Genomic DNA, 16731 nt, shown 5'->3' on the forward strand with positions numbered 1-16731 from the left:
ATGTTAGAATATGTTGGTATGAAGCCAAGACAAAGTGTTTTGAGCTGACTAAACCCTATGTTTAGTGAGTGAACTTAATCATTGTATCTCTTTTATAATTTTTATTTAAAAAGATCTTTGTACTTGTAATTGGGGTGCAACCGGACAGAAATGAAAATCTAATAGTGTCCGTGTGGATATAGGTTGCAGTTAGCGACCGAACCACGTTAAATCCTGTGTTGTTTATTTTCTATAGAAAATTTCATGTTTATGTGTGTTACTTCCGCGTGCGTTTTTTCTATCAAGTGACATTGGAGCTTGGTTCGTTTACACAAATCCGATCAGCATCTTATCACCAATAATGCAAACTTTACCTCCTCATTTTGATAAATATATATTCATAAATATCTCAACTTATTCTAATCAAATATATTGATGGATTCCATGCATTTTTGTAGTGTATGAGTTGTTGTGGGGTGAGGTGCATTGAGATGTTGCATAAACCTTCCCCTGCACATCTCATTTAATAGATGTAATTTGTACGATGTTATTAGAAACTGATTTTCTGATTCTGGTCAGTGGTCACTCTTGAAGTTATAGGCCACCCATGGTCCTTCCTTAGCCATTACTAACCTTTGCAAGCACCTCGCATTTAGCTTTGATACATCTTCAGGGACTTCCATTCCTTCCCAGACAAAATTTTGCAAGAGGGATATTATAAATCCTTGCTAGATTGAATCAACAACTTCTACAGAACATGATTGTTCAATTTGATTGTGTTGGAGGAAACAGGAGTGATGAATCAGACAAAAGAAGATATTTTTATCCCCAAATTTCAATCTTCCTTACCTAACGCAATAACACACATTAATGCACGTGAATCAAGCCTGCTAACTAACATACCAAACTAATTAACAACAACAATTTCTTGTCACTCCAGCTTCCATGTTAAGGCTTTAGCTTAATCAAATGAAGGACAGGGAGATCATTAATGGCATAATTAATCCAACTTTGTTGGTTCTAGTGACAAAATAATTTGAATACTTCTGGTCTTCAAAACAGCACTTTTGGACGTAGGATAAGGTTCCTTGTGAACATAGAATTAGGCGTGGTGGTATGATATTTTTCTTCAAGAGGTGCCACACCACACGTACATGTCTCGTGGTCGAGGGGCAAGATGAGTTACCAAGTTTGAAGATCTTCTAGTCCATTCTTAGGGACACTAGCAACCGTAACAGACCAAATAAAAAATTAATCCAACTTTCATTTCAAATTGGTTGGAAAATGGAAATTGATTCCGCGCGTCTAAGAAATCTACTTAGGACTAGGTAAAGGCTATTTTTTTATTTGTTCTCGCTCTTTAATAAGCTCAAATACCTCATAACAAAAAGATACAAAAATTGATCTTAATCATACATTTTACTACATTCAAATTAGACGCGATATTCGTCTTACTTCTTAGTTTTTATTGAAAAAATTATTCAATATATCAAAACATGTTAATAATAATTTATATATATTGCTCTCTTAGCATACTAAAGCTTTCTTAAGAAGGCAACAATTTAATAACTCATACCCTTTAATTATTAATTAAAAAGCATGTCAAATTATTTAGAAGTTAAGGTGAATGAAACTTGTATTCACATTTATCCTTTGAACATATTGATTAACTCTTAAAGAATATTCTACATTGACTAGAAATATGATCAAATTATAGTATACATGTAGGTCCATACTTCACTTTATAAAAATAATTTTGCAAGGTTGAATTAAATTTAAAATTTTCTTTCTAAGATGACATCAAAAGTTTATTAATGATCAATCCTAGCATGATTAGTTGGATATATTATGTCACCTGTTATAGAATTTTCCATCTATTTTCGTGCTTGATTAATTAATTTTAATATATACTTTTGATTTAAAAGAAATAATTTGACAACGTTCAATTAAACCAATTTTTAATTTTGAATTTAATCAATTTACAAACTATTTTTACTCTCTAAAAGGTTGTAGTGATTTGACAGATAAACTTGCTTTGCCAAAACAAACATGAATCAAATTTAATCAATTGATTAATAAAAGGATTTACTTAAAAAATGTACGCACTCAAAGAATTTTTAGTTATAGATAAACAAAAAGACAATACTATCCATACATGTTTAAATAAAGCAGAAACGATGTGAAAAGTAATGATGTAACATATTTAGGTGCAATGAATTCTGTGACATAGATTTAATAAATGGTTTCTGTTGAGAGATTGTACAAAAAAATTTATTTACAGCACATCCCAGTTTTCAATAAGTATAATATATATATAATATAAAATAAATCACTTTGTTTATGATATCAATTACTATATATCAATTTGAAATGCCCAGAGTGACCAAAACCAAAAATAAGGATATTGAAGTAAATCTCATTCTATAAACAGTCTAAAAAAATGATCATGTGAAAATTTAATCAAGAAAAGAAACAGATGTGTAAATCTTGTTGATGATAGCATATATGAATTAGGATAAGTAATTTTATATTAACTCAGTTAATTGAAGTTGGAAACCCTTTTAATTGGTAAAAACGTGTGTTATAATCCGAGAAATGTTATGACATTAAAATTTTTGAAAAAAAAATAATCTGTCACTTATAAAAATAGAAACAAAAAACTTTTAAATAGATTTAATATAATTTTTTAAAATATTTATTTTCCTACCGACAAAATATACATAAAAACTACTTTTTAGTTAGAAGTAATAATTCATAACTTATTTTAAGCATTTTCCTTTACTATAAAAAAAATCAGGTTTACATATGTATTCTCTTTGTAAGAAATTTTTTGTAATAAAATATTTATATGAATCCTACAAATATTGACTTTGTTTCTACATTTCTATTCATAATATAAAATTAAATAAATAATTTTTTTATTAAAAAGTTTCTTTGGACGTTGAAAGTTTTTAGTTTTCAAGTTTTAATATTTTAAGTAGTTTAATGAGATTTTTGTTTTTATAATTTTGTTAATATTTAATATTCTTCTAAATCATACAATAAATAAATATAGTATAAACTATATTTCAATATTGTAGATTATTTCATGAAGTTTATTTTTAGAAAATTTGTTTAGTTTATATAAATTTATTGTATTTAAATTATTTTAAAAAACTAAATATTAGATATAAGATTATACTATTAACCACACATATACTTTAAATATTTTATTATTTTATTTTATTTATTAAAATAATTTTTAAACGATGAAATATAAAATGAGGGTCATACATATATCTATAATTTACTTTTAGGTGTACACAAATAGTGTAAAATTAATAAAAAAACTTTATTTCTACTAAATTAAAGTATAAATACATATTTTAATTAATAAGCATTATATATAATATAACATATATAGTCATACATATAAAAATAATATAAATTACACACAATTATATTAAAAATTCAATACAAAGTTTATTATTTTTTATAATTATATCCATATTTAATCAAATATTTATTAATATATGAAGATAATGTAAACTATGCTTCTGCATCAAAAGTCAATATAGAGAATTAACTTAAAGTACCCTAATGTGTATGAAGAGTTTTATGACAATAACTTTTGTTTTCTGTAAAATGCTGAAGATAATTGCACTAAAGTTATAATGATCATCAAGATTTATAGTAAAACTAAATATATGCAATGAGAATATTTTTACCTGCAGGTATAATAAAAGCTTAACATATATTTGTGTGCCTTTTTAGTTATGACAATTAATGAAATCAAGAAGTCACCATAACACATTATAACATCTTAATTTCACAAACTAAGCATACATTGGATTGGAAGCAGTGTTATAATTTATCACATTAGTGACATTTTGTATTTGGCCTCTACCAAATATTTATTGTGTTGGTAAATATTTTTTTTAAGGGATACAAAACGCGAAAAACTCTTATTTTAGTTGTTGATTTAAAAACACTTTTACTAATATAAAGTAATTACTTCCAATTTTTTATAATTATTTTTTTATTACTGTACTTGTTTGACATATATATCATTTTTGTCAAAGTCAGAAGGATCTTTTGTGTTTTACTACTAAGTAATTAATGTTTGTGTATCGGTATGGGTGAGACCTGTTGGGTTTAATAGTGCCAAAGTTCAAGAGGGTGGGGTGAATTGACCTTTTAAAATTTTCTCGCAGAAACAGTGTTTAACACAGTTTTACAGAAAATAAATCGATTTATGTGAAAATGAACAGATTTATTTCAGCACTGTTTTTGTTTGAAAAGCTTTTAATTCAGCAAGGTTAATCACAAGATTATGCAGTGAGAATTTCCAGCAGCACACACACAAATATCAGATTTGAAAAACAGTGAAACACAAAACAACAAGCTTCAATTTCAAGCAAGTGATTAAGGTTCAATTGATAGCATGCTAATTAATTGAGTGACCTTTTCAAACAAGCTGTTCCAGTGGCTTTTAACAGACTATGAGTGTTCTTCTTGATGTCAAACAATTTTCCAGAAATTAAGAACAATGAATCACAGAACAGCAAGCTTCAACTTTAAGCAATTTGTTTAAGGTTCAATTAATAGCATTTACAGTTTCTTGAGCAGCCTATCACAGTCAATCTGTTCCAATGGCTTTTAGCAGATTATATATGTTCTTATCAAATTAAGACAACTTTTTCAGAAATCAAGAACAGTATGCACAGTGCCCAGAAAGAACAGATTTATTTTCAATTGAACAGATTTATTTCTTTGTTGTTTTATCAGTTATGCAGAAACGAAATTGCAGAGAGTGAGAGAGAATGAACACAAGCAATTATACTGGTTCACTCAACCTGAGCTACATCCAGTCTTCACCAACAACAGGTGGAAATCACTAACACACAGTACAACCAAGTACAATTCCCACTGTTCTTGAAACCTACAAGAACTTAGGTACTCTTGTTGAAAAAACCTATTTCAGCATACACACACACCCACTCTTCAAGAACACCTATCAAGAAGAGTGATCAACCAAACTATTACAAGAAAGAGATGTGAAACGACTACACCTGATTGAGGATACACAGATCTGCCTTAAACCAGTAGGCAAGATTGCTAGAACAGTAGCAGCACCTCACACCAAGCTTTTGGAACCAAACCAAGAACAAGCACTTTGTGATTTTTGAAATCTTTGAAGAACAAATGCTAATCCTTTGTAAACACTTAACTCTCTGCTGTCAAAACTTGTTTTTGCAAATGTATGAATTGTTTGAATCGTTTTTTTTTTAACTCAGAAACAAGTTTGCATTTTATAGAAGGCCAGCTTATAACAGAATTTTGAAAAACAGTTAAAGCTGTTATAAAATGAACAGATTGAAAATAAAATGAACTGATTTATTTTCAAAAGCAGTTAGAGAATTTGTTAAGTGAGGAGACTTAGTCAACTATTCTGGTGCTGAGATAAAACTGAAAAACGTTTAAGCTTGACATGGCACCAGAGGCAAAAAGAATCTATTCATTTACAGATGAACAGATTTATTTTTCAAAACGAAAACAGAGAAAGTTTAACAATTTAAAACTCAGTCGTTTTGAAAAGAAGAAGACTTAGTCAAAATACCTGATGCACAAAATCAAATTTTTACAAGACTTTAGCCAAGGCATCAGTGAAGAAAATGAATCTGTTTATTTAGAAAAGAACAAATTTATTTTTATGCAGTAAACGTGTTTTTGTGTAAAACCTGTGAAAAACAGTTTAAGAAAACTTATGCTTGTTCTTAACACATGGCCAGTGGTTATGAGGTGAGTTACTCAGCAAAAAGCCCACTCTTAGACTACCTCTAAGCACTAACTAAGACATACTTAAAGCAAAGCAACAATACACATGAAATGTACATAAAAGTCTTCATCAAACACAACATATAGGTCTTCATCAAACACAATCTTGAAGGGGCAGCAACCATCTTCAACAAGACCGACATGTGGACTCCCTGATCGAGACCCACTTGCCTGCCTGAAACCTGTCTGCCTGACCGAGACTAGGGAACCTGGCCGAGTCCTGCGAGTCTTGGTCAAGGCGACCGAGACCTGAAATACTTGGTCGAAACTAGGTAAAATCGGCCGAGACGAGTAAAATCGTCACGGTCGGCCTGGCCGGCCAACCCATACTACCGTTAACGCTCAAACCAAGGTCAGTGTGTTGGAGATCCCACATCGACTAGAGATGAGAGCCTTTCATAGTATATAAGTGGGTGCAAACCTCAACCTCATGAGCTGGTTTTATGGGGTTGAGTTAGGCTTAAAGTCCACTTCGTAATATGGTATCAGAGCCATTTCGAGCCTATCCTAGCGAGTGTTTGTGTTGGGCCTATCGTGCCACCCGCTATCGAGCCGCTATCGGACCACCCATAATATATAGTCCCACGCACGAGCTTCTATCTATCACTCTCGGCGTGAGGGGGGTGTGTTGGAGATCCCACATCGACTAGAGATGAGAGCCTTTCATAGTATATAAGTGGGTGCAAACCTCAACCTCATGAGCCGGTTTTATGGGGTTGAGTTAGGCTTAAAGTCCACTTTGTAATACAGTGAAGTTAATCCGTTATTAAGAATTAAGTAATACAACCCTAAGCGAGATCCACTCTGCTAATCAACCCTAATAAGATAAGTCCATTAGAATAATATAAATAGCACACATCCCAAGGAGAAAAGTACGTCATTTATTATTTGTCATTTATTATTGTTCACCTACCGGAGCACTGATCACCCGCTTTACTGACTTGAGCGTCAGAGTGCCTTCGCAGGTACCCGTCCGGTGTTCACCCAAGATCGAGTGCCGAAGGAGAAGCAGAAGGACGAGGAGAACTCCAGTTCATCACCCAACAACCTGACCGACAAAATGAATGAGAAGAATACTTCAATAGTTCTCTATGTCTCATTTAGTAACAATTTGGTATATTGAACACCAGGTCAACAAGTTAATGTTGCAATTCTCTTTTGCAACTTCCCATAAATTTAACCTCATTTTCTTCTTGATGACTTTAGATGCAGGGATTTTGAAAATTTGAAAGTATATTTTGAAAATACAAGATATATGAGATGTGGAGGAGTTTATTATTTATTTTATTCATATATTCTATATATAGAAAAATGTAAATGAATATCAAATATTTATAAATATATTAATCTTAATTTTTTACATCTAAATAATAAATAAATACATTTATGTTTCTTTATAAAAGATATTATAAAAAACTTAAAATTTCTAAAATCTAACTTAAATTATAATAAACAAATGTTCACCAGAAGAGTTGGTTAAGCTAATTGCAACCTCCAGGTATGTTGAAAAGATCCCTTGATTATCTTTTTGTCAATGATATCCAATTTTTTTAAATATTAAATTAAGTTTATATAAATATATAAGCCTTTTATTTTTTAGTGCTTTTTTTTAGTTAAAAAAGGAAAGAGTATATATATATATATATATTAAAAATAATTATGTAAAAAATATAGATATTTTAAGAGAAAAAAGTATACAGTTTTATTGTACTAATGTCAGTTAAAAAGAATTTAAATTAGCATAAATACTTATAAATGATATTTAAGGGAAATAACAATTATAATAATAATAATAATAGTAAAATTAATTTTTTATTAGGAGGAAATCATTAAAAAAATTATTATATATAAATTAATTTTAAAGATATAAAATAATTATATTATACTGACTAAATTAGATACTTTTTATAGATTATAAAATTATTAATATCTAAAGAAATTTTTATTATTAATAAAAAAACTTAAATAATATTTTAAATTAATATCTAGTTAATTACTAAATTTTGAAAGATATAGTATTTTTGGTAAATCTTAAAATATAAAAAGGAAAGTATATTTAGCTGTGAAAGAGGTGCATTTAATAATGACTGGTGTGGGCCGTTCTAACAAAATCACTAACTGCAACCTTTTTTCATGAAAATGGGCTGAAAAAGAAGAAGGAAGAACATCAACCTTTTTGTATTAAATTGATGATGACCAGCATATATCTATAACTTTATATGGAGTGGGCTCTGAGAGTAGGTTATCAGTTATTTTCAATGTTAAATGTTTTGAGGCTACTCACATTCAAGATTTTGTTCTACTTCTACATGTTCATTATTGTGTATTAGCACTTGCAATGATTATTTTCCAAAATTTAAACAAAATGAAGCAGAGATTTGAAAAGTGTGAATGGCTTCTGGGATTGTGATTTGTGTATTTGGTGATGAAGTCAAAGGGAGGAGCCTCCTAGTTGCAGGAAGCAGAAAGATACAAATGAAAAATTGTATCACTTTACCTACTACTCCACAATTTTGTCAACAATGTCCACCCAATGAGTTTAATGGTAAACTTAATATGATTCAAAATTGAACTTTGGGTGCAAGAAAAAGGTTGGAACTAAGAGTACACTAACAAGAGCTGCTGAATCATGTTCATCACACTATTAGCTTTAATATCTTAATTAGGTACACGTTTAAACATTTCTACAATCCTTTATCATTACTTAAAACATTCACAAAAGAAGAGAAAATAAAAAAATACAAAGAAATATATGTGTTTATTATAGTGATAAATCATCAAATCAAAACATGTCCAATTTATAATTAATCATTTTATTCCATAAATTGTTGAGAAGTCAGATCACAATAGAATAATTATTAAAGACTTCAGAAACCAAGACAAAAGTCATATTTCACCCACTAAATATAGTATTAAATGAAATTACATTTTTTTTAATTTCTATGAGAGTATAAGGAATGTTTGTCACAATGCGTTTTGTTTATTTTTTTTAAAGGCATTTTGTTCTTCTTTTAAATATAGATTGTTTTTCACTTTTTTTCTTACTATTAGTTCTATTTTATTATTATTTATTTATTTTTAAATAGAGGTAATATTTTATTTACAATCATCTTTGTGTGTAAATAAATGAAATAACAATATCAATTTTTTACAATCATCTTCTATTTTACAATTTTTAATATAGTTTCAACTTAAACTTTGGAATAAAAATTTTCAAAAAATGTTCAACAAGTTTATTATGCTCCTTTATAGATGTATATTAATTTATTAAATAAAGGAAGAGAATGGGAGGAAAACAATAGATTGTCTTGTAATTTTGTCATAAAACCCTTAAAAAGTTATCATTTTATAGTAAAAGTGCATTTATTAAAATTTGTTGCAATATAATTTATGTATGCTAAATATTAAGTATAAATATTGATTGAACTTAAATTTAGATTGTAGAATTGAATAAAAATAAAGTAATTTAAGCACGTACTCTTATTTATTTAATATAAACTCAGAAACATTTTATTAAAAAGAAGGAATAAGTCATGATCTTAGTTCTCCTGGATATTATGTTTTCTATAACAACTTTACAACCAGAAAAACACATTTGAAAGGTTACTTAACCTAATTAAATCAACTTGAAAAAAAGTGGTTAATATAGTATTTGATGCATCAACATATTATAGAAAGAATGACCTTTAATTAATGTCATTACCACTAATGGGGATCTTTTTTTTTTTTTAAGTTGTTGATGTTTTAATGAAATAAAAAAACACTACATAACTAATAGAAGGATTGAAGTTATCAAAGAAGTAGGGAAATAAATGTTGTACACGTTATAATAGGCAGTGCTCATGTGTATGGAATGATAATTACAACATTTAAAGTTTTATCGGATATCTTTTTTATAATTTTCAGACAAAATAACATGTGATGTTTAATAGTAGATTATTTAGTATTTTTATACTATTTCGTATAATAGTGTAAATTATGTTTAATTATTATTAAATAGACGGTTGTTCTAAAGTATAAACTATCATTATTTGAACTCAATCTTTATGAGTAAAATTCAAGTGTTGTTTGACACTTAGTTACTCCTAGTTGGAAAGCTGAGTATTCTTTAATAACATGATTAACATATCGCAAATTTTTCTTATTAGGGTGGAATTGCATCTTTCGACAATTACAAAGATAAGCACTTTCTTCTAGTCTGTTAATGAACACAAACATCGTTTTTTCTAAAACTTTTGGCACAAAGACAATTTATAATCGTTTTAGCATTTTCAAGTAGTAGTGTAGCTTTTTATTCTTCTCATCAAAACATGTCTTAATATATACATGTAAATAATATAACTACGACAATCCCCTTTTTAGCTGCTGAGTAGCATTGAACTCATTTTAATATCTTTGTTTTTCTTCTATCATTTGACAAACTTGATCGTTGAGATTAAATGCGTTCCTGACAACATATATCCTTGATAACTGACAATATCTTTCTCCCTAGGCTGGATAATCTTTTGCACCAAAATATTGTAAAAGTGCATATTGTATTTAGGATATACTTAAGCTAGAGTTGACATTTGCTTGTGTTAAGATAGTTGACGAACAATGCAACTTTAGCTCATAAGGAGGATGAAAACCTAAAGGTTGTTTATGAATTTATTTACACATATGGTCTAATTGGGCTTTTGTTTATTTTTGTAGGCCCAATCAAGAGGACAACTTTAGGGTGAAGGAATGTACAAACATATCCAAGAAGACCTCCAAGTCATCAAAACATAAACTAGAACTTTGGTTAGAAGAATACAAGAAGATTGAATTTCTGCTAACTAGTCAACATTATTTTTGGGCCAAGCTTCATCTTAAATAAATTGTATAAAGTTGTTTAGGATTTCATGGGCCATGTATTGAGCCTAGTAGCATAAAATAACTGGACCAAATATTTGACCCAAGTAGCAAATGTTTTTGGGCTTGTATTTGGACTAATAGTAAAATATGTCTAGTTAGGGTTAAAAGTGACTAGTTAGGATAATATTTGAGATTCTTTGAGCTCAATGTAACCATAAAACGTCTAGGTATATTGGAGGAAGAAAATTACCTTGGCATGGAGCACATGGACGTCCACATGGCAACCTAGGAGTGAAAAGGATTTAACATGGAAGGTGTGAGCTAAACATGGAAAACATGACTCCACATGACACCTTCTCATTGAAGAGTTTTATTTTGAATTTTCAAATTTTGGCTCCAAAATGTTCAGTCCTTTCTCCTATAAACTGAGGTGCTTGGCTCATGAATTACTAAAATCAAATATATGAGTGAATTGCTCCCAAGTTTGCATGCTTTCTCACTCCTTTGTCTAAACTCTCTATGATAGACACCTTGATCTTCTTCTTCACATTTTCTAAGTGATATAGCCCAATCAACCACTCTCCCTACTTCTCATGCACCTTCAAGGAAACCATAACTCCACTGGACCATCATTGTCTGCTCCCTCCATCAAGCTTCCGCATAAGTTCATCAAAAATTCAAGAAACCAATTCGAAGGCTACACCATCACCAAGAGATCTTTGATGTAGACTTTACTTTCGTGCAAATCATCTTGACAACAAATAGTGGAGACATTCCCTGCAATACGAAATTAAGTTTTGAGAATATTTTGTATGTTTTACATTAGCTTAAAATATATTTGTATATATAGTCTAATTACTAGGAACACCTATCAAGTAAAGTATAAAATTTTCACAAAGCTTTATCATTTGTTAAATAATACACTTGAACTTTGTATGATATTTTTATATAACGTCTGTCAAATTTTATTAAATTTAATATATTTAACATGCTCAATTTAGATAATATTTATTAGGTTTAATAGTTTTTTTTTGTCTATATGATAATCACACTACATAAAAAAAAAAAAACATATCACAACACTTCATAAACCTACACAAATCTACAAATTCTTGGTTCCTTTCATACACTATTCCACCCTTTGTCTCCATCACACTCAAATAACCTTAAAACACAATATTAAAAAAAAAACTAAAATTTGATTTGAAATTCGCTTTGTAAAGTCAGTCAAGCCTGGTTACAAAAAATTTGGTTTTTTATTTTCAGAAATTTGATCCCTTTTATTTTCAGAAATTTGGTTTTTGGAAGTGTGATGTATGAGATGTTTCTTGTAGAGTTTCGGTAACATGAAAAAAAATAAAAAATTGAACAAATTAAGATATCTTTTACATCTTTCCCTGACTCTCAAATTCCAAATTATTCAACCTTACTTTTATTCTCTAAATCCTAACTTTCCCTATTAACCCAATACTCTTGATTCAACTCCTCTTTCGCATGTGTAATCCACACTCTTGTGTTAATTTCCATTTCTCAAATCATCCTATTCTTAATGATGTCAAAGTCACTCTAATGCAAGATACCATATTAAGTCTTTTTAATAAAATTAAAGATTTTTTTATCAACAAAGAATAAATTGAAGCTACAATATTGAGTAATTTTTTTTTAAGAATTACATTACATTTTGACGAAAAAAATTGGGAGAGAAATTGATATTAAACCTATTTTTTTATTTTAAAACTCATCAACCACTCGTGACCTTACATTGAAATGTTGGATCCAAAAATTGGAGAAATCATTGACAGCTGGGTTGGGCTATAAGCCATCAATTCTCACCGGCCCACCTCACTCATTCAACTGCCATTTTAATATTCCAAACCATGGTTCTTATTAAATTATAATTCTAACTGGAATATTCATGAAATAAATAAATAAATAAATAAACTACTCACTTCGCCTCACTTTTTATTCGAAATATCTATTCTCGTAGCATTAAATTTCTCCAAAATGAACTACTCCTTCATTTCCTCTTTTATAAAATCCAAATGAAGAATTTCGTTTGGTCCAACTGCTCTTTCTATATTTGATTATATCAAAAAACCCTTTCTATAAATAATGTGATGGATAGAGATAATATGCATAAAAAATATTATTGTATACATTCCTGTATAATTACTACAGCTCTTTCAAAACAATATAAATTTTAGATTTAATACATGGTTCATTTTTTTAAGTGTAATGAATTTTTAATTTTGGTTTTTAGACGCAAAAAATTATTAAATTGTTCATATAATGCCATTTGTAGAAAACATTTAACAATGCCATCTTTTTTTTTAGGAGACAACTCAACAGAAAGAGAAAGGGTAACAGTCTCTGGTGGTGGCAACAACAGGGAAAGATCAAACGGTGTCGTTTGGTTTGGTTTGGTTCCTTATCACAATTCACAGCTCAGCACAGCAAAGCACTATCATTTAAAAAAATCCTGTCTATTCCGAAAATACCCTCAGGATATCGCACAATTACAAAGCAAACCCACCCTTCAAATTCTCCCTAGCATTCACCCCTCTCATTCATTTCCATTTCCTTCAAACCCAATCCCCAGTTTCCTCAAACCCTAATTCCCTTTCTCCCACACTCTTGCACACTCTCCGATCGAAAATGAGAGAAATCTTGCACATCCAGGGAGGGCAATGCGGGAACCAGATCGGAGCCAAGTTCTGGGAGGTGATCTGCGACGAGCACGGCATCGACCACACCGGGAAGTACAGCGGCGATTCCGAGCTCCAACTCGAACGCATCAACGTCTACTATAATGAAGCCAGCGGCGGAAGGTACGTTCCACGCGCCGTCCTCATGGATCTTGAACCCGGCACCATGGACTCCGTCAGATCCGGCCCCTACGGCCAGATCTTCCGCCCCGACAATTTCGTCTTTGGCCAGTCCGGCGCCGGCAACAACTGGGCCAAAGGCCACTACACTGAAGGTGCCGAACTCATCGACTCAGTCCTCGACGTCGTTCGCAAAGAAGCCGAAAATTGCGATTGCTTGCAAGGTACCACCGCTACTTTTAATTTCCTAGTTACTCATCGAATTTGATTGATTTGATCGTGTTTTGATGGAACTGGACCGGTGGTGATGTGGCAGGGTTTCAGGTGTGCCATTCTCTTGGGGGAGGAACGGGTTCTGGCATGGGGACGCTTCTGATTTCAAAGATTCGTGAGGAGTATCCAGATCGGATGATGTTGACGTTTTCAGTGTTTCCTTCTCCTAAGGTTTCTGACACCGTTGTGGAGCCTTACAATGCTACGCTCTCTGTTCACCAGCTTGTAGAGAACGCTGATGAGTGTATGGTTCTGGACAATGAGGCTCTCTACGACATTTGTTTCAGGACCCTCAAGCTCGCTACACCGACGTGTAAGTTTCTGGTTTCTCTTTTTCTTAATCACTGTTTATTTTGTTGGTGTTGTTCTGTTGTTTTGGTTTGCTGAATAATTGAGTAAATGTTTGCTGTAATTATCTTTTTTTACTTTCAATTTCACGATTTAAATTATGATTAAGTCTCTGCTTGGATATTTACTTCATTAACGCTTGTAGGAAAAGGAAATAGGGACAAAGTAAAATTAACTTATGTGTAAGTTAAAATCAACCTTTAAGAGATAATTCCTTGCATTTAGGTTATGTATAAGCTAGTTTTAGCTTGTGGGAGAAGTTGATTTCATTTACCTTACTTTTATTTTGTCCTAGTTCTATGGAGAAGTTTATTCTAATAGGGGTGAAGTGTCCCAGTGTTGGTGGGTCCATGGGGGTTATTCGAGTGGAGTTAGGTCTTGTGTCTTGTTCGTTGCTGTTGGGTGGTATTGTTTAACTTCTTCTATCAATTTGGTTTTCAGTCACTATCTCTAATGGCATATGGCCACTTTATTTGAGATTTTTATGCAATTGATTTCGAAAGAATTGAGGTTAGTAAAATTGTTGTGTTTGGGGACGTTATTTTAAAAGTAAGTTTAGAAGAACTGATTTTATTTGGATGTTAAAATAGAAACATTTTGAAGGTTAGGTTTTTTGTGGCTCTTTCACGTGAATCAAATTTACCGACCAAAACACCTTAATTTTTCAGTTCTTAAATCAATTATACATTTCTGCTCACTGCTGGATCGATTTTGATTCCTCCATATATTACCCAGACAACTTTTAGTTTATGAATAAATTCTTTGGGGCCTTGAAGCAAACAGGACATTAGTTGAAAGTTCAATTTTTCTAATTAATTATTTTCTTGTTTTGATTACAGTTGGTGACCTTAACCACCTGATTTCCGCCACCATGAGTGGAGTTACTTGCTGTCTACGTTTCCCTGGGCAACTGAACTCCGATCTTCGCAAGCTTGCTGTTAATCTTATCCCATTTCCCCGGCTCCATTTCTTTATGGTTGGGTTTGCGCCCTTGACATCTAGAGGATCCCAGCAGTACCGTGCTTTGACTGTTCCTGAATTAACACAACAAATGTGGGATGCTAAGAACATGATGTGTGCTGCTGATCCTCGTCACGGTCGTTATTTGACTGCATCAGCAATGTTCCGTGGTAAGATGAGCACAAAGGAGGTAGATGAGCAAATGATCAATGTGCAAAACAAGAACTCTTCATATTTCGTTGAGTGGATACCTAATAATGTGAAGTCCAGCGTGTGTGATATCCCGCCTAAGGGTCTTAAAATGGCTTCTACTTTCATTGGCAATTCTACTTCAATCCAGGAGATGTTCAGGAGAGTTAGTGAGCAGTTCACGGCTATGTTCAGGCGCAAGGCTTTCTTGCATTGGTACACTGGGGAAGGAATGGACGAAATGGAGTTCACTGAGGCTGAGAGTAACATGAATGATCTTGTTGCCGAGTATCAGCAGTACCAGGATGCTACCGCCGATGAGGATGAGTACGAGGAGGAAGAAGAAGATGAGGAGGAAATTGCACCATAAGGCACTCCTTCATTTATAAAATGGTTTCAAATATCAATGTGGTTGGCTTTGAACGAGTGGTGTAAGTTTTAATTGTGATGCAGTCAAATTAGATTGACTCGTTAATGTGTATGCTTATTATTGATTGTTGACATTGTATAAACTGGGTTTTGTTGACAATATTTCTGTTCTTGAGAGATCAAGTCTTGGATGTTTGTAATAGTTAGTGACATGTTTTTTTCTCTTCACCTCTCCTGTTTTGATATCTTTTGATTATAGTAAGTTGCCTATGAACAAAACAGTAATTGTTTTAGGTTTTCATTGACATGTTCCATTCGGGCGTGATTTATCCTGGCTGGACAGACTAATGACTTATTTTGCTAAAATCGTCTGAGCATGACAAGATACAAGATACGCTGGTTTAATTTAATTTAAAAATAATGTTGTATGATTATTAGTAAGATGCTGTTTTTGATACGAGTAAGATATGAATACAAAGGTTTGTAGTTAATTTGTGTAGTGCCATTATAATGATTGATTGGTAAGACTAACGAGAAGGAATGGAATCAGCAGGGAAGTTGTCCGGCAAGTTGAGATTGTAAAGGGTGGCATCAGATGATGGAGTATTTTAAAAATATTCTCATATCACACTTAATATTTTTTGTTAGCTCTATTCTTTATCATCCTTTTGTATTAATGGAAAACTATAACTGTCATTTTTATAGCACTTGAATAATCTAAATTATAGTATAAAATGATAGAAATATTTATATACAATAATTATTAGTAATTATTAGTAATTGGTAGTTAAACCTTGATAGTTAATTAGATACTAATTAACTATTTAAAAATAATAGAAACTAATTTAGAAATAAATAAAAAATTTAGTTTCTAAAATGGTCTCTAATTTAGTAACTATAACAACTAATTATTTTTTGTTTGTAAAATTAGTTTTTATTTTATGATTTTCTTATAGTAGTATTACTAAATATTAAAGTATTCAAATTGTGTCATTTTAATATATATATATATATATATATATATATATAAAGATTAACTTTCAAAACATATTAAGTATACTTTATAATCCAAAATTCAGCACAGATATTTTTACTTATTTCAAAATAATATTTTGAATCATTTTTAAAGCGAGAT

The 16731-nt window shown here is 31.0% G+C and overlaps 2 protein-coding genes across 2 annotated transcripts; one reads left to right on the plus strand and one right to left on the minus strand.

Moving 5' to 3' along the window:
* Positions 1–13287: 13287 nt before the first annotated feature.
* LOC137832010 (tubulin beta chain) lies at positions 13288–14494 on the plus strand. Its single transcript, XM_090303939.1, has 3 exons — positions 13288–13681; positions 13774–14043; positions 14400–14494. Exons 1-3 carry the CDS (start codon positions 13288–13290, stop codon positions 14492–14494), a joined length of 759 nt encoding a protein of 252 aa, XP_090160065.1.
* A 522-nt stretch (positions 14495–15016) lies between these two features.
* On the minus strand, positions 15017–15893 carry LOC150027344 (protein TUB21). Its single transcript, XM_090303040.1, has one exon. It carries the CDS (start codon positions 15495–15497, stop codon positions 15180–15182), a length of 318 nt encoding a protein of 105 aa, XP_090159166.1. The 5' UTR covers positions 15498–15893; the 3' UTR covers positions 15017–15179.
* Between the last annotated feature and the right edge of the window lie 838 nt (positions 15894–16731).

This window comes from Phaseolus vulgaris, chromosome 6, assembly GCF_051622355.1.
Source record: "Phaseolus vulgaris cultivar YP4 chromosome 6, ASM5162235v1, whole genome shotgun sequence".
Classification (NCBI taxonomy): Eukaryota; Viridiplantae; Streptophyta; class Magnoliopsida; order Fabales; family Fabaceae; genus Phaseolus; species Phaseolus vulgaris.

Coding starts and splice junctions, on each gene's coding strand:
- LOC137832010 (XM_090303939.1), top strand. CDS start 13,288: ATGAGAGAAATCTTGCACATCCAGGGAGGGCAATGCGGGAACCAGATC. Junction 13,682..13,773: donor AAATTGCGATTGCTTGCAAG/GTACCACCGCTA, acceptor GTGATGTGGCAG/GGTTTCAGGTGTGCCATTCT. Junction 14,044..14,399: donor CAAGCTCGCTACACCGACGT/GTAAGTTTCTGG, acceptor TTATTCTAATAG/GGGTGAAGTGTCCCAGTGTT.
- LOC150027344 (XM_090303040.1), bottom strand. CDS start 15,497: ATGTTACTCTCAGCCTCAGTGAACTCCATTTCGTCCATTCCTTCCCCA.